The sequence below is a fragment of the Lissotriton vulgaris genome, chromosome 3_1, assembly GCF_964263255.1.
Source record: "Lissotriton vulgaris chromosome 3_1, aLisVul1.2, whole genome shotgun sequence".
Taxonomy (NCBI): domain Eukaryota; kingdom Metazoa; phylum Chordata; class Amphibia; order Caudata; family Salamandridae; genus Lissotriton; species Lissotriton vulgaris.
In genome coordinates, this window is record NC_141689.1 from 465591314 (window position 1) to 465613629 (window position 22316).

The following is a 22316-nucleotide window of genomic DNA, read 5'->3' on the forward strand; positions in this document are numbered from 1 at the left end:
CACCTCCTTAAGTATCTTTTCGACGCGTTCTAATCGTTTTAGTGATTTTGTGGCATTGTCCTCAATATCCGAAACTCTGGACTCCACCACGTCAAGGCGGCGATCATGGGCCTGGACTTTGGTTCCCTTATCTGCCAGCTTTTGCTCAAGACTATCAAAGCGACTGTCGAGTGATTTAAAACCCGCACACATTTCGCCTAGCATGGCGGTAACTAAGGAAGTTGTGTCTTCACGCTCAGGAGATCCAGTAGCCCCCACAGATGAGCCAGGTGGAGCGTCTGATGTGAGGAGGGATGACTTGTCAAAACTAAGTTTGCGCTGGTTAGGATCTTTTTTCCCCATGATCAAAGCAAAGGCGACAGTGAAGTGCGAAGAAATGGTAACACAGCCCGGGCAGTGAGGCAGGAGTCCCCAATAAGTGGTTGTTCGCAAAGCATGACGTAATGAGTGCCACAAGCCAGAACCAGCAACAAAGTGGCCGCTGCAGACACCAGCAACCTCCTTACTGGGCAGCACATGGCGGGATGGGTGATCCTCCAGCCTCCGGCTGACACCACGTCCGCTGCAGCCACAGCCAGCGTCCACCCTAGACCATATTCCCACCAGGGAGGGCCAGGCTTGATGATTCCCCCGCAGCAGCGGCGTCGCCACTGAAATTTTCAACAGGGGGGGGGGCAAAAAACGCTCAGTGCACAGACGGGGCCGCCACACAACCAGCGGGGGTGCCACCAGATGCCCCTGCCGCCCACAACCCACCCCGCCCAGCCACAAGCCCGACCGGCGGGCCCGCCACCTGAGACCCCGGCTCCGGGACGCTCCAAAGGTCCACAGGCCTCCAACCCTTCCCGGCAGCCCGGCGCCCCCGTGGCGCGTCACCAACCAGGCAGGCAGTGGGGGAGTGAGGCAGGCAGTGAGCGAAATACGGGAGCCCACAAGGCAAGCAGGGGCGCCTCAAGCGATCTCCTCCATCAAGCACTCCGCAAATGCCATCCCCACAGAGGTCGTAGCCACCAGGGGGTGCGGGAAGGTCATCACTGTCGGATGGAGTCGCGTTGCAGGCAGAATGGCGACGGATTACATGTTAATCCGCGATGTTGGGAGCCCGGACAGCGGAGCTTCACTCAGAGGCAGCCATCTTGGTCCCCTCCGTGGCCACGCCCCTGCAATTCTGGCACTCTTAATAGAAAAAGCAGCAAAAAGGAAAACTCGACTATATGCATGCTTTATCGACCTGAAATCAGCATTCGATAGAGTGACCAGAAACCAAGTTTGCGAAAAACTAAAAACCTGGGGGTTACTGAGCAAATTACTGGAAGCAATGATCACTCTATTTAGCGAAACCTTGGCAAGATTAAAATTAGGTGACGGGAGTAGGTTAACAGCCAGGATAAAAACAGAGCACAGCCTTAAACAAGGCTGCGTCCTGGCTCCAAGCCTATTCAATCTGTTTCTCGCAGACATAACAAATCACATGCAATCGGCCAAGTGTCACCCGCCAAATTTGATCAAAGAACAAATTCCCTTTTTACAGTACACAGACGACATTGTGGTGTTGAGTCGAAGTCCGATTGGCCTGCAACGAGCAATAAACAACCTAGCAATTTACCTTGACCAGGAAAACCTTGAGTTGAACAAAAAGAAAACCAAGGTGGTACGCCTAGTGGACCCTAAAAAAACCTAAGTTTAAATGGTATGTTAAAGGGATGCCAATTGAAGAGCAAGCATCCTATAAATATCTTGGCCTAAAACTGGGGCGGGGAACTTCCCATAAGGAACAAAAAAATGGATTTAAGAGCTAAAGCTCAATTGTTAATCTTCCCCCACAGACTACTGAAACAAAAACTGAGCTGCCCGGCCAACAACCACCTTTTAAAAGTGATGACAGCTCAAACCCTGTCATATGGTCTAGAGACATGGTGTGGAAAGGAGTCTGAATTATTAAATGAGCTCCAGTCAAAGGTAGATAAGGCAGTTTTCAATCTCCCTAAGTCCACATCCCTCATACAGGTACGGCTGGAATTTTGCCTCCAGAATCAGAAATTCCGGGGCATGAATTCCTTTGTGAAGCTGTGCCATAAATTTAGATCATCTGAGCTGGGCACATTGAACAGTTTATGCTTGGAAGAGATCAAAGGCCAGATGGATCAAGAAACATCAAATACATGGGGAGCCAATCTAAGAAAACCCTTGACCAAACTCAATATCCAACCAGTATGGGACAGCAGGGTAGAACAGGTAAACTTTAAAAAATCCAGTAACAATTCAGCAAAGAAAAAATCTCTCTTGGAAGACAAAAAAACATTGTCCAAACGACACATGGACAGTGATTAATTCCTACACTCATATAAAGCCTCAAGCTTATCTATCAGCGCATTTCAGCACTGAGATAAAAAAGAGCTTCACTCGTCATCGCTCAGGAATGCACGACCCAAACGACCTACAGCCATCGTGGAAAAGTAAAGACCAAGCAGCACAATGTTGATTATGTGGCTACCCTAACGAAACAATAACTCATTTGTTATGCGCATTCCCTGCAGTCAAGGATTTGAGGAAATTGCTTTTAAAACCCATTTTTAACGAGTTGAACATCCGCACACGCAGGCAAGCTGTGATAAGCAAGATGGAAGGTTCCTCAATCATTTTGTCCTGACAGGGCGTAAAATATTTCGCGGAACTAAGGAAACGTCTGCGGCAAGCAGACTCTGAGAAAAACTGGAAGATAGACCAGCTTCAGGAACGCGGAATGGTCTGTTGCCCTTTATACATTCACATATCCAAGGGTCCCAGGTACAACTTTTAAACTGAATAAAGCTTACAGCAGGATCTTGAAGTATGACTAACATTTTTATTAACTTCCAAATGCTCTGAACTTCCTGTTTTAAAGTTTTTAAATACAGATAGACGTAGGCATCATTGTGGTAGCTTACACTTTACAGGCCCAATTCTTCAAGGCACTTCAGCACTTTAAATAAATGGCTTGAGTTTCTGCAACATCTTCAGATTAACTGTTCTGACTAAGCAGCGAACGCTGACGGCTGCTGTTTAAGAATTCCTATAATGTATATGGCACTCAGAAAGACATCCGTGTCTGTTCAGGAAGCACTAACATGATACTTGAAGAATTCAGACGAACTGTCGCCTGCGGTATAGCAGTCAGCACTTTAGCCCAAGACCCATTTGTGTATTACATTTTATACTGTTGGTATTTTATTAATCACATGTTGTCTGGCACTGCCTCGTGAACATTGATTGTTATGGTTCAGTGACTATTTTCGTTGAGCATTTCATGATATTTTATTTCTTCGTAAATTGTAATGATTTTAAGTAATCACACAATAAACTTTGAACTTGAAAAAATATGCCTGTCATCTGCCAAATTGTCAAAAGTTTAAACAGAGATCACAATCGCTCCATAAGATTTTCAAAATACTCATGGAGAGGGGCACCATTGTAGAACATTTGATTATAACAGAATAAGGAAATAAGAATAGCCAAAGCAATTACAGAATTACTAAGAGCAAAAAGCAAGGAAACGTGGTCATATTTTTAATTTGAAAAGAATAACCTGTGACTGATGCATGTTTTGATACCGTAATTAAGCTCATTCGATGGCCTGAGATGCACTTTTTGATTCCTTGTGCAATTTTAACTGATTCAAAATGATTTATGACAATAGTGGATAATATCTGTGCAGTTTCCACATTAAACATTCTTGGGCAACTTGGAAACATTGAATAGCCGTCTCTTCCCTGAAAAAGTCAAAAGAGACTACAAAGTCATACTCAATAAAATTATATATTTACAAAATGTAAAACATATTTCTAAGCATGTTTGTAAGTATTAAGGCAATAATTTATCAACGCATTTATTTAAATAAACTTTATTGGGCTTTTGCAAAAAGCTTCCGGTAACATATACACACAAATGCCATATACATCCTGTAAAAGAGCAGTATAAATTGCCTTTCAGCCATACATTCATTGGAAGATGCATAATGCACAGATAGTGTACAGTGTCTACTCAAAGAACTCTGGCTAGTATACCATGATATACCCGATGTAACTCTCCACTCCCTTTCTCCCCAAATTACCTGGAGCAACAAGCTGAAAGCAATCCCTTTCCGAGTCCATGTATCTTTGGCTGTATGTGCAGGAGGTTGTGGCCACCACTGCATCAGTGAGACATATTTTTATAGGGGAATAGTCTTCTTCTACCATATCTAGCTTGATGTGAGTGAAGTATCAGTGTCTTCCAAATGATGTTTCTCCGTATTGTACAGGACATCTAGGTCTTTTATCCCCATCTTCATGTTTGTTACTAGCAAGTACCCATTGATCAGCTATGGTACAACCACGCAGACCACTGTTCTACTCCCTGTGAATCGCTCTGCCTTTCACTTCAGCCCAACACTGGTATTCTGTGTGCCAGATCTCACTTGACAGTGGGAATGCTGAGTTCCATCTCATGATGATGCATCACTTAGCCAGGAGAAATGGAGATTGGAGAACCTCGTTGTTACCTTAGTTCTGGAGGGGTCAAAGAGGTGCTTATCAGACAGACTACAATAATGATCGATTTTGGTCCGTTACCCCAATAGTACCTAAGAAAAGGACAGTCCCACAACATCCTGAAAGTTTGCTAGGAATAATGTCAGCACACGCAATCAGTGTGTACCCCCGGTAAGAGGCTATCTATTTTCTCAGGCTTTAGATAAGTCTATTGTGAATGTTTAGCTGCATGAAGCAAAGGTTTGCACTGGGGAGACCTTTTTGGGGATATTCCTGGGCCTTTTCTTCTTTGTCATAAAATGTCCTCCTATGACTCGCTGAGGGGCTTCAGCGATATGCTGGTGTGCTCCCAAATTGCTCTATATAGCCATGATATTAGTCTACAGCAAGGCTATTAGTCCCCGGCCATGCACCATGGTGAGTAGTCCGTGAAGCAGGGCATTAGTTGGAGGTATAATGGGGGTTATGTTCCATCACCGTTGAAAGTATTCTCTAATTCTTCTGTACCAAAGAAACAGTCTGTGAGGGAGGTCAAACTTGTCATGTAGCATATGGCGGTCCATAAGCACTCCCTCCAGATGTAAGTCTCCCAATTTTAGGAGACCCGCCTCCTCGTACGACACACATTCTTGAATGGAAAGTGTCCTCAGACCTACAGGCAACCCGCGCAGTGGCAGAGCGGTGGCAAATGGGAGTGCTGTACCTGTATAGCCAAAGCCTTTAGTGCATAAAACGGTGGCATTAGCGACTAGGAGCGGGGTTCAGTCATTGCTCCTGTTCCCTAGAAGAAACTACAAATTCAGTATCCCATCTTGTATTTGAGTGGTTGAATATCCTGATTTTTGTAGGTGGATTCCAACTAGCCATCTGGTCTGCACCTAAAGAGGGGCTGCCAAGTAACATCCACAGCCACCCATCCTCCCTTATCTGGCCACAGATTTAGCTTCTCCAGGTTCAACCTCTCTTGGAAATAGCTAGGCGGCCCAGGGCGGATTTCCGCAAAGTAGTCTAAAATGCAATCTGGAAGTTTAGAGAGCTCACAGCTCTCCCTAGATTACTGTCTAGGAGATATTAATCCCCAAATATTAAAAGGTGGTGGATGCAAAGTGCAGGCCCTGTAACTCAAACCTGATCGTTCTTTGCAGTGCTCTAGGTTTCAACTGGAAGATCTGAGACTATGCCTCGGTTGACTTTTGACACCGAGATACTTCTCAAACCTTCAAGCCCCCCAGAGATGTGAGTAAAGTCAGCCTCCACATCCATGATATACACTAGCATATTGTCCGCATAAAGCGAACTGCATGGTGGTGATTTGCAACTGCAATCCTCAAGTTCGGCTGTCGCACCTCAGCCACATAGATAGGGGTTCGATGACGAGTGCAAATAGGCTAGGAGATAGTGGGCAGCCCTGTCTCGTACCTCTCAAGATTTTATATGAAGCCATATATATACTGTCCTGTCTTTTCCCTGGCTGCAAGTGCCTCGCACAGGAGTCTGAGCCATTTAAGCAGGAGGTGCGGTATTCCAAATCTCCTCAGGTTTTGGAACAGATACGGCAACGCTTGTTGGAGGTCAAGGGCCAGGCATGCTGATCGCGGCCACACCTCAGAGGCCTTTCCATAACTTGATAAAAACCTCCTCATTTTCAGAGATGTGCTCCTCCCCGTGATGAATCCGTTCTGGTCACTATGGTTCAATGAGGGAAGGGCTGTGAGAAGTCTAAACAGCAGAATTTTACTCAGGATTTTATAGTCGGTATTTAGAAGGCGGTAAGATGAACGGGCAACTGGCGGACATCCCTGTTTTAGTAGCGATGTCATTATACCCTTATCGGTTGTGCTAAGGAGACTACCAGTATCCAAGGCCGCCTGTACAGTTTTTTAAGCTAAGCGACCAATTGTTCGACAAAGGCAGTGTAGAACTCGGGTGGGAGGCCACCAGTACCCAGTGATTCACCTGTTGGTAAGTGATAGATTGCCTCCCGGATGTCCTGTTCATTGATTGGCAGTTAGGCTTTCTAAAAGGTGCGCAGGTCTCATCGGATGCGACATATTCGAAAATGAAGCAGCTATTGTCTCCGCATCTGTGGGCCGGGGTCTGAGTAGCGTGCCTGGTAATAGTGATAGAAGGATGTACCAATGTCTGCTCAAGGGATAACAGGGAGGCCTCCAGGGTCTTAAACTCTGTCAACAGCACTCACTGGACTACTACAGTGGTGCGTAGGCAGGCACCCCTAATCGCGTTTTGCAGGGAATCGCGGGTCATCGGACCCTCTAGCCATTGTGGCTGAAGTTTCCAACTGGGGATCGGGGTCAGCACGTGCCCCCCATCAAAACATGACCTCCAGAGGTGTGTGGTCTGTGAGTATTTTCCCTATAAGGCGTGGGTGAATTATTCCTAGCCCATGGCGGGTGGAAAATATAGTCTAATCGATCATGCAGTCTATGCGGGAGTGAATAAAACAGGTATTTTACTCCTGGATTCTGGACCCTCCAGTAGTCTGCTGAAGCCAAATTACATACCCACAAACACAGAGCATTGGCATGACGACAAGCAGGGACACAAAGTAGTGGGAGGTGTGATTGACCGTCCTTCATGTTATATATGGAGTTAAAGTTTGCCCCCAGGAGCCATGGTAGGCACACCCAGTCCACCAGATGTTGCAACAGGGACACCAAGAAGACCGGCTGGTTGACATTTGGGTTTTAAATAATGCCTAATACCAGTGGGAAACCATCTAATCAGCCTTTTAGTAGGACAAACAGTCCCTGCTGGTCTATGTGCTCTTCTTCCACGTGAAATGCAACATTTGATTTCCACCATTTCACTGCACCCCTTGCATATGCAAATTACGTAGTGTTATATTACTGTCTGTGCGGATGACGTTGTTACAACGCATGCTTTTACCATGCATGCTTTTACATGCATGCAGGTTTTTCAACGCAAGTCGTTGCAACGACTTGCATTAGGGGGTGCTGGATAGTGAATAGTTTAATTTACTATTCCAACTCCAGTCCCCGTGGATAGTAGGGAAGGTGTTGGATAGTAAATTAATCCTAGAGCGGCCCCCAGCGCAATTTGTTGTAATGACTTGCGTTGAAAAACCTGCGTTGTAAAGGCACTGCATGATAAAAGTTGTGTCGTAAAGGATGTTTCCCGTCTGTGCCTTTTACATCACAGTTTATCCCCCTCCCTACTCGTCAGATAGATGGGTCTCCTGCATAAAAACTATATGGACTCCCCTCTGTTACAGCAGCAACTTTATCCCATAGCATTTGCACGCTGTCCCCACCCCGCACATTCCATGTCACAGAGGTATATTTACCTGGGTGTGTCATACCAACAGATGGGAAAGCCGATGGCAGGCCAAAGGGTGGCCTGTGACACCAACTGCGAATCATAAAGGAGTGCAGTTTCTAAGGGGGAATACCAGGGACATCAATATTACTCTCCATCCAGGTGCCTATAACTTAACATTCTTCAACAACTCCCGATCTGGCAAGCAAACAATGCCAGACAAAAACAAAACAAAAAGCCTGTCCAAACCATTGGGGACAGCAAACATTTGTGTAATGTGAATCAGAGGCATTATGCTGCACATTCTGAGGTGTGTTGGCACTAGAGATGACCAACATTAGGTAAGTGTTAGGACGATCTAGCTGGACAAGAAACAAGCAGCCCCAGTGTCGGCAGAATGTGCACCCCATCCCAGATGGGGGGGGGGGGGGGGGGGGGAGAATGGGCCCAGAGCCTGGACTTCCTGCTAAAGAAGAATTAGGGCACTGAGTGTCAGAGTCCGCACAGCACGAGTCCCCGGAAATGGTACTACACCAGTTCATTACCACTTGTGGGGTCACCCCGAGCAGAATAATGGAGGCTTCGCTCTTCATCGAGTCAGAACAGTCACTTGCATGCCCACAGCTCCCATTCTGTCTTCTTTGATTCCCTGCGGTGTCTGAGTCACCCTATGAGCCTCCTCCTTCGGCACCATGAAATCCTACTTGACGCCATCTGGAACTATGTGAAACCACCCTCCTGTCTCCCTAACCTGCCTGGAAATGGCCATTCCAAGCCCAGGCCTTCTCTGGCATGAGAAACAAATGAATGTCTTAGTTTGCTATCACTATGAGATTTGCTGGGAAAAGCAGAGCATACTTCAGGTCAGGCTCTCTCAATCATCTCTGACCCCAATAGGAGGGCCTCTGGCATCGAACTGCAAGGCTAAAGTTCCAAAATAGCATACCTGGAAGTTATCCACCATCATGGACTCTGCTGACCTGGCTGCGTTGAGGAGAAGACAGCGGACCTGGAAGTTTAGGAGTTTCTCTACATTGGGCCTCCTGTGGGGGTGGGTGAATGAGCCGGGCCTCAGTGTGCCCACTCAACAGTATACATGGGGGAAAGGCCCCTTGACCACAATCAGGCTTTATGGTGCGGGATCTGGAAAAAGCATTTGACTCCCGGGAATGGCCCAGTCTCTTCTAGGTCTTACAGCATTATCTTACTGTAAATCTAATAGATTTCACCTTGTGCAAGTGACTGAAAATCATTGTAGCCTGAACGTGTCTCTACCTTCTCAATGATTTGAAACCTTAGCTGAGCTATCACATGTTGAAACTCTAACCAATGAACCACTAAGTTGGAATTTTTATTCTTGTTTCGAATCATGCTCTTATGCTCGGTAATGCAGATGTTTATCTTCCATTCGGTTTTGCCTATATATAACAATCCACATAGACATTTGATGCTATGTATTACACTGTGTGTGTCGCAGGTGGCTGAGTGGCGAATTTAATAACTACACCTGATTGAGGATGCAAAATTTATGATTAGCAAGCAACCCCTGTGTAGGGGTTGTCCCCCGTTGCACAGCTTAGGAGCACTGTGTCAGTGTTCTCAATTAATCACAAAGTGTTCATTAAAGTTTATAACACAAATCCTTTAATGGTCATTTCAGTTCGATGACCTAGGCTTTGTTGTTGAATGTATAGAACAATCTTTTCAAATAATCACAAGGTTTCATTTCCGTTGATTATATCCATCACATGATATGTAGTGATCCCAATGCATTTCGGGCATCAACATTGCCCTTCATCAGGGGTTGTATCTAAAAACAAAAATCTTAAATTAGGGTCTTAGCAGGTGAATATCTCAATATCTGCTTCATAAAGCATCAATCACTGAATGCTGTCTGTGATCATGCACATGCAAGTGGAGTAAGGTCGTAATGATAAGAACATATCCAGTGCTAAAAGACAAATGAAGTGATTTCAGGGTGCTGTGAGTGCATCAGGTTAACATGATGTATCCGTGTTCTAAGGTTGAATCATACGTCATGGATAAATGAAGTTGTGAAAGACTCGATGGTTACAACATGCACGTAACTAACTGGGTACGACGGTGACGCGTGAATCATGCCAGTGCCGTAAAAAATGTTGTAGAGACAAAAAACGCTGTCACTGAGGAAGTGAGGGGTCACGGTGATTGAAAATAATGTACTCGTTTAAGGCCGCGTAGAGAAAAGTGAAGATTAAGGTACAAGGGCTGGTGTGCAAAAGCCAGCGTGCAAAGGTACAAGGTAGTGGTGAATCCGAGTACATAAAAAATAGTTCTCAACTGATAGGCTTTGCGCCGGTAATGCTGTAAATAAATAAAGTATGGCATGAGTACCTCAGCGAGGTAAAAATGCGAATGAATCTCCTGATTAAAAAGTCCGCTAAGCGGTACTTACAGTTCAGAGCAGGTTAGTGGGCTTCCACGATGTGTCCGTAACGGTGTGTGAATCGCGTAGTGTCGAAGCGGGCTGATGATGTTAGTTTTAGTGGACGCCGAGCCGTAATGTATATAAAAAACGGACTAATACGTTCCAGCGGGTTGGGCGCCATATTGAAGTGCGTTAACAACGGGAAGGTGCAGAGAATGGTGATTCTGAGGGAGTGACAGTGCAAATAATAAAAAGTAGGATACAATCACACATAAGTGAAAACAAGGAATTCAAGGTATAGAGGAAATGCAGAAGCATAAATGCAACAACAGAAAAGGAGAAAATTAGTTATATGTGGTGTGTCTGCAAACGTAAACTGTCCAGCATATTAGAGAGCTTGTCACTATCATAGGTAACACAGATATTCCATCCTGTCATTCAGCCCGTGTGGCTGCATCGTGCACAGAAAGCAGATCCAAAAATGTTCTCTTTGTAACAATTTGTTTTGATGGATATGCCTTCGTTAGGTGTGACAGTCTCTAGAATCAAGAACTTCAATTGAGCCACATTATGTCTCTTTTCACAGAAATGCGTGGCAACACTGGATCTCAAGTTTTTGGTGCGAATATTTGACTTATGTTCCAGAATTCTGGTGCGAATTTTCCTTTCTGTGTGTCCCACGTAGCAGGATCCACATGGGCACTTCAACAAATAGATGACATTAGTGGTGTTGCACGTGGCGTTGACTTTAAGCTTAATTCTGGAAACTTTCATCGGATGATTGAAGTGGTTGCCTTTGATGATATTGTGACAGTTGCTACAATTGTAGCAAGGTTGTAAACCTGCATATTGGATTGTGGATTGATTTACCGTGGGTTTGGTTAGTAACTCTTTCAGGTTGCTGCCTCAGGTGTATGCAAAAATGGGTTTGTCAACAAATAGACCCATAAAGTCTGGTTCGCTGCTTAATAATGACCGATGTTTGAGAATCATGTTACGAAATCTGTGACTCATTTTGGAAAATTTGGATACCACGACCATCCATTTGTTGGGTTCCCTAGGTTTCCTTGTTAGGAGGTCTTGTCTGTTGAGCGACTCACTTCTTGATTTGGCCAAACTTAAAATCTCATCTGGGTATCCACGATCTCTGAATCTGTTCAGCATTTGGTCAATTTGTTGGTCACATTTAGCTGGAGCAGATACTATACGTTTGACCCTTAGTAGTTGGGAAAATGGCAGATTGTTTTTAAGAGCAGGTTTATGGAAACTGTGGTAATGTAAAATGCTATTCCTGTCGGTAGGTTTACGGAAAAGGTTGGTTTCAAATTTACCGGCAATGAGTTGAATTTCAACATCCAAAAAGTGTATGGTTTGTTGGTCATATTCCCACGTGAATTGGATAAGTTCGTTGATGGTGTTCAAATGTTGTAAAAAGTCTTCCAATGTGTTAGAGCTCCCTGCCCACAGTAAAAAAATGTCGTCTATGAATCTCAAAAAAACTTTACCATGGTCTTGCCAACGAGGTTGGTTGAGTATGTGTTGTTCCTCTTAATGTCGCATGAAAAGATTAGCATACGCAGGCGCTGCGCAATTTCCCATGGAAGTACTGCACAGTTGTAAAAACCACTTCTCATTCCATTAAAGTAACTGTGGTATAAGGTGAACATTAATAGTTCCATGAGAAAAGTCTGTAAATCTGCATCTAGAGTAGCGTTGAGTAGAGTGTGTTCAATGGCCTCTAATCCCAAGTCATGGGGAATGGATGTATATAGGGACTTAACGTCCACTGTGCATAGCCATGGTTCATCGTTAGTTGGTAAGGTGATGGCATTCAGTTTGTTCAGAAAATCCGAAGTGTCTCGGATATAAGACTGGGTAGTAATTATGGATGTTTGTAAATATTTGTCCAAGAACTTGCCAAGGGGTTCATGGATGCTCCCTCTGGTTGACACTATCGGTCTGAAAGGAGGTTTTTTGGGATGTTTATGTATTTTCGGCAACATATATAGGGATGGTGCCGTAGGATTTTCTTGAATGAGGAACTTCTTTACTCTCTCAGTTATAGTGCCGTTATCAGCTGCTCTCTGGATTATCTTCATGAGTATGGATTCGAATTCTCGGGTGGGGTCTTCCTCAAGTTGAACATAGGTGTTGGAATCCGACACGTGTAGTGTGACTTGTTCATCGTAATAGGTGGTGTCCATAATCACAAGGGCGCCACCTTTGTCCGCATTTTGACAGATGATGGAAGGATTATTGGCCAGTGTTCTCAAAACGCTACGATCTTTCATCGTCAAATTCGAATTTTAATGTTCTGTTGGAATCGTAAGATGGAAATTTCATGTTTGACTTGGTTCTCAAAAGTATCTATCACTTTATGACTCACTGGAGCGAGAAAAGTTCTGCGTGGACGTAGTCCTAACAGAATGTCCTCTTCTGATGTAGTGGTCTGTGCAACGTTCCCAAAGTCGTGCCTCAGTCGTATGTTTCTCATAAGTTTGAAAAAGCTTATTTCCAATTCAAGAGTATTGGTTGTAGTCGTAGGTACAAATGTTTGTCCTTTTTGTAAGGTGCAAATTTCATGTTGAGACAGATCATATGACGAAATGTTGATTACAAGATTGTCAAAATCACTCATTTCCTCCTGCTGCCCTTTTTGTTCTTGACTTTCACGGGAGCTTTTTGAATGTATGGGGTTTTTCCCCTGCCTGCTCGCTTAGGCCTTCTTCTAAAAAATGTACCGCAGGAGTTGTGATTGGTGCTGTTGATGCTCTGCTACTCCATTCTGTTCTTGGTATGGTTTGTGATCTGGCATCACCTTCAGAGGAAGAGGTGTTGGCTTCTGTATAGGGAAGATGTTGGCGTCGGCGGGCATACACCTCTGCCCAAGTGTGTACCTCACCGAGCTTGTAATCGATCGTATCACGTTTGAATTTGCGTATTTTTTGCTCTTGAATTTCTTGTGTGTATTTATTCAGCTGTGTGTTGATGTCTTCAAGTATTTTGGTGTAGTCGGTTGCTTCCATGGAATTGGTTAGCTCTGTCTTGATGTTAGTTATTTCTGCAGCTGGTTCTTCTAAGGCTTTCGATAGTTCCTCAATTATGAGAAGTATCAAGTCTAACGAGCATTTGTTGAGAATGGCGTACCATTTCTCAACAAAGCGGGAGTTGTTCTTGCATAGTAGTGGTTTAAGGGGGACCTTTAGGGCCCTAGGGATCCTTTGTGCCCGATGGTATCTCACGAGCGTGCTGGCATGCAGTCTTTGATTAGATTCCTTCTTTAAAAAGTATATTAATTGTTTAATGTTGCTCACTTTGCTTCTAGTGTTAGCAGATGGCAAGATTTCTTCCTGTATAAGACCACATATCTTGGCAGCATCATCATCTGTGAATGCGAATGTGTCGGCCTTTGAATCAGTGAGATTGGTGATGGTTTCATAGTTCATGGTTATGATACTCAGTGAATACAGGCTGTGCGTGTCCTACTACCGATTGAAGCAAAATGTATCTCCGAAAATCACATTGTTACAGTGTTTGCAGTTGTAAAACAATGCATACTAGTCATACTCTCAGTTGGAATTGCTTTTGTAGCCTTCAGATGTTCTTTAAGATTCTTTGATTTGGTGTAAGCAAATATCGAGACATGTTCAGGCTACAATAATTTCCAGTCACTTGCACAACGTGAAATCTATTGGATTAAACGACTAGACACATTAACACCAAGAGGCCTTAAGGACCAGGTTGATATGGTGTGCTTTCTATAATGTATTTATATCCAGGCAGCGTTTGAAGTGATAATATGAACATCATACATAGAATGATTAGGACAATTAACATGAGAAACCCAGGGGGCGTGGCCAAGCCGAGAGCCAAGATGGCTGCACCGCACTAGAGCTCTCCTGGCCGTAGTGGCACTGCAGACCTTTTCCCTGATTCCAGCGCAGCCCACAACTATGCACAGAGCAGGTGAGCGATGTGGAGGCGTATAGGAGTTGGCAGTGCCCATTTGGAGTAACTGGGGGCAGCAGATCGGAAGGAGTCGCCTGAACGCTCGAGCGAAATCCAAGATGGCGGCACCAACGCTGCAGACAGACTTCGGTAGCTGCGGCAGTGGGGACGAGCGGAATCGAGCCCCGGCCACAACGGATATGGTGAGTGGCGGGTCGCGTTTACAGGCGCTGGGCAGGTAGACGGTAGGCGAGTCGGCGCTTCACCAGCGGGGGGTCTGCTAGGCCTCTCGCTCACTGAGCATTGTGTTTCCCCTCAGACGCAAACACCAAAACTAGGGACAGGGCCCGCTCGCACCTTACAGTATAGGCCACGGCCGTATACACAGTGGCCTGACCGGTGCTCCTGGGGACACGGTGACTGCCTTGCGCTAACCACACACTGGGCAACTGAGAGCGTGTCCCTTGGGTGAACCACAGCTCAATTAAATTGTCAACTGGCACTCCATTTTATCATATTCACCGTGCTTTAGCAGTGTAGGGCCTGGACTCAGGGGCCCTGTTTTTGATCTCTCGGTACAACTGCGGCATGGGCCGCAAGGACCCCAACCAACCCTGCTCCCTTTTGAAAAGGTCACAGAGGCCACTCAAGATCAACTCAGTGACATGACAGAGGGTGGTAAAACGGCTCCTACGTCCGAGGACAGCACTGGCCAGTTGGGTTCGCTCCTGCAGGAGATGAGGGCGGGGTTAAAAGCATTGGACGTGCAATTGGATTCGCTGGATAAACACATGGCAGAGCTGGGGACTAAGGTCGAAGCACACGACAGGCGCCTCAATGTGGTAGAGTCCCGCACCTCGGACCTGGAAGACGGCATTGGGCAGTCGTTAAAGAGGTTGGAATGCATGGAAGGTATCCTTAAAGGCGTTGCAATGAAGAATGCAGATTTGGAAGCGCGCAGTCGCCAAAACAACATTCGCATTATGGGAGTTCCCGAATCTACAGCTGCTGGACGCATGGGCACTTTAGTGGAGACAATACTGATAGATGTGTTTGGGAGAGGCTCTTTCACTCCGGGCTTTGTGATAGAACACGCCCATGGGTCACTGGATCCCAGTCCCAATCCAGGATGCCCACCTCGGCCCATCATTGCCCGCGTTATGAACTTCAGAGACCGAGACACTGCTCTACGACTATCACACGAAAAGGGCAAGATCCTGTGGCAAGGCTCTAACTTTACATAATACCCTGACTTTATCATTATGGTCCAGGAAGCACAGCGGAAATATTTGGGAGTCAAGGCAACACTACGGAATCTTGGACTGAAGTACGGAATGCTATACCCTCCCCGGATGCGGGTAGAGGTAAATGGACGGGCACATATCTTTGCCACTCCTACAGAGGTACAGGAGTTCTGGCACACATTCAAAATCAACAATAAACGCCCTGTTAAAGATAGTAACAAACTATCCCCTTTGCAAAGTGGTTCAGACGCAAGTATGGAACTGTTCTCTAGGTCAGGTCCCATCTGACCAGCGTTATTTTCAGTCCTTTAGTCCTTACTTTTTGTTACGTAGTTCTTTGTTAATGCTGGGAATCGGTACACTGTTTAAATTATCCTATGTATGCCACACGGCTGAGAGAGCATTGCTGCCCCCCCCTTTTGGTGTTCACTTAGTTTAAAAGGTTGGTGTAACCAGAAGGTACCTACTTTGGTTGTTTTTCACTATGTTGAGGATCCCATTGGTACTATGCTATGTTTGGACACAACTGGTGTTGCCTCTCCGGATGGGTGGGGAGGCTGGGTGGGGGGTGGCGGGAGGGGATTAGGATTAGTTGCATTGCACTTAGATAATTTTACATTTGCTTATAGGCACAACCTTCAAGTACACACAATTGTTATTTTTTCTGTTCCAACTTGTGTCGCTAACATGGCCCAGTTAGGTCTTAACTATGGCCCTTCTGAGGTGACTTTCCCCACATGGAATGTCCGTGGTCTAAATGACACTGGAAAGAAGAGACGGATAGTTCATTATTTACTCAGACACCGGGCCGACTTAGCTTTCTTACAGGAAACTCACTTGCCCAAAAGGGACCAGACTCGTTTTGCCACAAACTGGGGACCGCATAGATATTTTGCCAACTTCAGTAACTATGCTAGAGGCACGGCCATTCAAATCCAAAAAAGGATTCGATTTAGTTGTCACTCTGTGACATGCGATGACGAGGGCAGGTATGTACTTGTTGTGGGTGCGCTAATGAGCCAAAAAGTGGCGTTGGTATGTGTATATGGCCCCAATACTGACTCAGATTTCTGTTATTCATTACTCTCCAAATTGATTCAGCTTGGCATCGTGCCCCTGCTCTTGGGTGGCGCCTTCAATATTGCCCTCAGTCGAACACTTGACAGCACCTCGACTGCACCAGACCTCAAACCTAGGGTGCGTAAGGCCTTGTATGCACTGAAGGAACAGCTCGCTTTAATGGATGTGAGTCATACACATGCTCCACAACACACCAACTACACTCACTACACTAGCTCTCATGACACGTGGACGAGAATGGATTATTGGCTGACCGCCCCAGAGATATCATGTTGGTTCCATAAGATCCAGACAATCCCTAGAACCTACTCTGACCACTCACCAGTGCTACTGACGCTGAAATTTCCTAGACCCGAAGGCTTTGAGAGACAGTGGAGATTCACCAGTCGCGTTCTGGATGACGAGGTATTCAGACAGGAACTGCGGGAGGCAATTGAGGATTATTTTACCATTAACACAGGATCGGTTGACTCTGCAGCAATGTCGTGGGAGGTCTTTTAAACTTACATGAGAGGTGTACGTATTTCCAATAGTGCGGGAGTATTGCGGGAATTACGCGGCACTCTAGCCCGCTCGAAAAAAGATCTGGGCTCCCAGGACGCTAGACAACAGCTGACGAAAGACCCTCAATTGGACAAACAACGCGCAGCCCTACTCCTGGAATATAGGGATACTGCAGAGAGGGAGATCCTTTTTATGAGGAAATATTGCAACGCCAAGACCTACGGAGAAGGTGACCGTCCGGTAGGATATTGGCTCAAATGCTCATGCTACCTTACAGTAAGGCATATATCCCCGAATTACACACCTCATCGGGGCAGCAAATCAATGACCCACTAGATATCTAGATGGAATTTTAAAACATTGTATACTACTAAATTAGGAAGAATCAAACTAAGCAGGAAAACTACTTATCAGAGATCGCTTTGGTATACCTAGAGAAGTATATGCAAGAGTACTTGGCGTTGCCTATCTGCGGATAGTATAGACAAAGCCATCACTGCCTTTAAGCCCTTCACAGCCCCTGGCCTCGACGATTTCACAGGCAAATTTTACAAGGCATTTAAGGATCTACTGATCCCACACCTCACAGAGCTGTATGCATAAGCCCTGGAGAGGCAAGTTTTACCTCCTACCTTGCGCGAGGCAGTCTTAATTCTCCTCCCTAAGCTGGAAAACGATCCATTATTATGCGCTCTCGCTACTAAACCTTGATTACAAAATACTGGCCAAAGCTCTCGCATGTTGTCTCTCCCTCCTGATGGAATCTATAATCTAATAAAAAAACATGAGAAACCCATTTGTCAACTATTTCTGATTTCACATCTGAATTATTATTTTATATTTCATGGAGCTATGGGTCTTTTCTTTGCACATTTTTGAGTTTTATTTGGTAGTTTGTATTAGACGGGTTGCAGTTTTCTCTTTTCTCTTTTTTAGAGTTACATTTGGTATGAGGAATATCATTGGTTGGATACTTATTCAGACGGAGCAATTCGCCTTGTAATAGAGGGTTCTACTTGATTAAACGCTAATAGTGTGCTAGCAAGCCTCAGCCAGGCCTACTAGTGCAAGGGATTCACCCTTCTCTACACAGAGTCCTTAGACCAATAGCAAGAAGTTGGCACAGAAACTGGAATAGAAAAAACAGAGTTTATTAAACCTCATGAGGTGGAACTACATTCACACAACACCCTTCGGTAGTGTATGAGGTAGCACACTGACTAGAAGGAGCTTGGTCCTTTTATACCCACACAGGGTCTGAAATGAAGGGGGTACAAGGCACGGAGTGTTGGTTTCAAATACAGATAAGGTCATACGGAGAGTGTGCTAGCAACAAGTGGGAAGGGCTGACAGTCAGCTAATTCTGGTGAACACATCTTGACAGTTACGAATTGGAGACAGCTGCATGCCCAACTGAGCATGTGCAAAGCAGAAGAGGATAAATATATCTTGTCTCTAGAAAGATTTCAAGAGCAGTTAACAGGAAGGTAGGACAGAGCAGATGTCAAACAAAATGGCCGACAGAAATACAAAATGGATTCCATAAATGGACAAGATAGTCTCTAAATAAGATGTCTTCTGCTAATGCTTAACCTAATCATTGCTAAATTATGACAGACGAACCTTTCAGCATTTGCTGAAGACATTCGTCTGTCTAGGGTAATCTGGATCTGCATCCTGTACATTGATGTTCATCATCTCAGTAACTTCACTATTTATCATTTTTTGTTCTTTTGTAATATTTCTTTTGGCAGGTGTACAAGCAGTGATGCACATGGAGCAAATCATGGGACCACATTGTATACAAGTACAGCATGTAAATAGTATCACCGGTAGTATACATAGAATAGTCAGTAGCTTCCAGCCCCAAGTAACAAAGAGTGTCCATATCCAGTTTGAAAATGTCCATGTACCAGTCTTTGGGTGAATATCTGCAGCAATCTTATGCAGCTCAGAGATTGCGTCATAAACTGAAGGTGAGTGGTCAGGTATAAAGACGCAGCAACTGCTACCAATGATGCGGCATGCACCACCTCGATCAGCCCAAATCACGTCGAGCACCATCCTATTTTGGAGTGCTACAATTTGCAGTCCTTCTGTAATGTTTCCAAGTGCCATAGCTGTCTGATTGTTGACAGCTTCTACTACATGAGTCAATCGACATATTGTTGCAGAGCGGTGTCTGTCTAGTCAATCTCGTCAGTACTTGTTGTCCGTTTATATCTATTCTTAGAAATATCATTTTACAGTTTCAGGTCAAGATGATATGATGCAGGTGCTAAAACACAGGTGAAAACAAAAATGATATGTAGCATACCCCTGACCATCCAACAGGTAATTGGTTATATCTTTTACCACACACAAAGTAGGTGTTGTGTGACGATGTAAAACTACTATTATTCATGCCCTCAATGTTCAGTACAGAAATACATTCACTTCGTCCTACGGGAATTCTCCCAACACTGCCAATACATAAATCTACTTTTGCCCTGGTTACAGAAATCCCAAAGGGTCCAATGTTCTTCATATTCCTCACATTTGTGAATACACATGGTGTCGAAATATTGTCCGGTTGGTATTCATCCCATTCCCATTTAGTCCCTTTAGCTGAAGGATAACCATTTTCATCTTGGTAACATTCTTTATTTAATTGAAAAATGATTCAACCTACTGAAGGCTTTCCATAAGCAAACAAAAGGGCATACCAAGCTTGACATGAACCATTATGGGAAACGTTAGAGGAATAAAAGGTGTTCCTCCTTTCTTCTGGTGTGCAGGCATCATCCCACATACCCAACAAATGGTAGTATTTGTAGCATTATGGGTATGATGCAACATCTGAATGAATGTGTTCAGATAGGACTGTCGATGTTTCTGCTCATGATAAGGAAGAGTGTAGTAAAAATGCTCCAGTGGACCTGGAGTAGTTGCAACAAAAAGCTGTCGAGCAGGAAATGCTTTCTCAATGAACCAAGTGGTTATTGCTAAACCCACCAAGGCAACAACAAATTCTTCAGCACAAATCATTTCCTATTATTCATTTCAATGACAACAATGCCCGATCTTTCTAAGAACCTGATGAAAACAATTGTTGGAGCTCTTCTCCCTTGGGTAGCCATTGATTTCTTCACCACGGGCCAAGACGGGTGTCACTTTACTAATGCAGGGCTGATCCCTCCCCTGCCTCATTGGCTCTCCGTTTCACAAACCCAGGGCGGTAGCTCAACCAGTCTCATTCAAAACTGCAGATTCTTTTCTTGGTCTCAAATTGTAGCGCGATGCTCCAGAAATCGTTTGATCCGGGAAGACTTCCATAGACTCATCAGATGAGATAGCTTGGCCTGTCGCCGTCTCCAGAATTTCTCGATGGTCAGTCAGCGCAGCAGGTTCCACCAAGGTGGGCGATACACGCCTGCAGTGCGTGGTATGGAGCCAGTTCTTTCTGTTCGTCACTCGAATCGCTGTCCTTGTAGCCAACAGCACTTGCTCCGGACCTCGCCACCACGGCTCCAAGCTGTTCGATCTGTCAAATGCTTTTATCATCACTTGATCACCGGGACGGAGGTCATGGGTCTCACCTGTAGAGCTGTCCGGAAGAGCTTCTCGAACCTGTTGATGAATAGAGGTCAAACTGTCAGTTAATTGTGCCAAATAATCATTCAACAGAACATTATGTATGGGGCGTGGCTTAGGAACTCCCCAAATGTTCATCGGTCTTCCAAATACGACCTCATATGGTGTAAGCCCAGATCGTGAGTGTGGCACCGATCTTATGGACAGCAATGCCAGAGGTAGCGCATATGGCCACTTTAAGGATGTGGAAGCCAGAATTTTCGCTAACTTTAGTTTCAGAGTAGCGTTGTACCTCTTCACTAATCCTGCTGATTGTGGGAGGAAGACTGCATGGAATTTCTGTTTTATCCCTAATCCTTTCAGGACATGCTCAACAACTTGCCCAATAAAATGAGGTCTGTTGTCACTCCACAAAAGTTTACAAACACCATATCTTGGGAAAAACTCCTTTAAAGCACCTTGGCTGTAGTGAGCGCTGCATTATCCTTCGTAGGGTATGTCTCTATCCATTTACTTAAGGTACATACCACCACTAGGACATACTTTAGATTATTACTGCATTCAAGTTGGATGTAATCCATCTGCAAAACTTCAAAAGGTGCAGTCGGTGTAGCAAATCCTCCTGCAGGAGTTTGTGTCCCTTTACCAGGATTATACTGCCAACAGATCAAACAGGACTGTACTACTCTCTTAGCTGTGCTGGCAATCTCAGGATGCTCCCAGACGCGTGTAAGTAGTGTTTTGATCGCTAGAGCTCCAACATATGCCAGCCCATGCGCCATTTGAACCATAGGTTGTAAATAGCCTGCAGGTAATTCATTATCCATGTCTTTGTTGCGCCAACAACCCTCATCGTCCAATATTCCTTCTTTGGACCATTGCTCAAGGTCTGCTACAGAGGCAGATCTCTGTACATCTAGTACTTCCTCTCTAACATCATGCCATCGCTCAGCTTGAGATTTCACTACCTACATGGAAGTAGTGCTTCGCTGTATTGCAGTTTCACGAGCTACACGATCTGCAAAGGCATTTCCTTATCCTATTTTGTCAGTGATCTTCTTGTGTGCGCTACACTTCATAATGGCAACTTTCTTTGGATATGTAAGTGCAGTCAAGAGATTATGTATTAATTCTTTGTGCATTATCTGCATCCCGCGGGATGTAAGAAAGCCTCTTTCCTTCCAGAGTAGGCCAAAATCATAACCCACTCCAAAAGCATAGAGGCTATCCGTGTAAATGTTCACACATAAATCAGTACTAAGCTCACACGCTCGTGTCAAAACTATTAGTTCAGCTTCTTGAGCTGACTTCTGTGGTATGCGAGCTGTTTCCACTACGGTTTCAAGTATGGTGATTGCATATGCAGCTGAGGTTGTGCCATCCGGTAACTTCAAACAGGACCCATCAAATTTGCTATGAAAACTAGAGCTTCCTTTCGGCTAAACAGAAAAAGTTGAAAGCAGCAGTGAGGCAGTAGGAAAGGAAAGCAGACTTGAGCTCCCCATCAACATCTGGAAGGGCGTATCTTGCAAATCAATGCGACCCTTTGTCTGTTCCTCAGTAAGGAATACACAATCATGAGGCTCCTTTGACTGGGACTTAGTCGCAGGATATGGTAACAAAGTGGCTGGGTTTAGTGTGGCACATCTCTTCAGGGTAATATGGGGTGCTAACTGTGTCAACTCATATCCTGTCAGGCGAGCACTAGTTAGGTGTTGTGTTCTGGTCTGGTTCAAAAGGGCATCTACTGCATGG

At 44.9% G+C, this 22316-nt stretch overlaps 1 protein-coding gene across 1 annotated transcript in view; it reads right to left on the bottom strand.

Moving 5' to 3' along the window:
- Window positions 1–22316, bottom strand: part of LOC147726626 (5'-nucleotidase-like) — a 1080701-nt gene that overhangs the window by 154250 nt on the left and 904135 nt on the right. The window contains exon 7 of the mRNA XM_086962959.1: window positions 3566–3749. Coding sequence (XP_086819085.1) covers window positions 3566–3749 — 184 coding nt within the window. The remainder of the gene's footprint in view (window positions 1–3565; window positions 3750–22316) is intronic.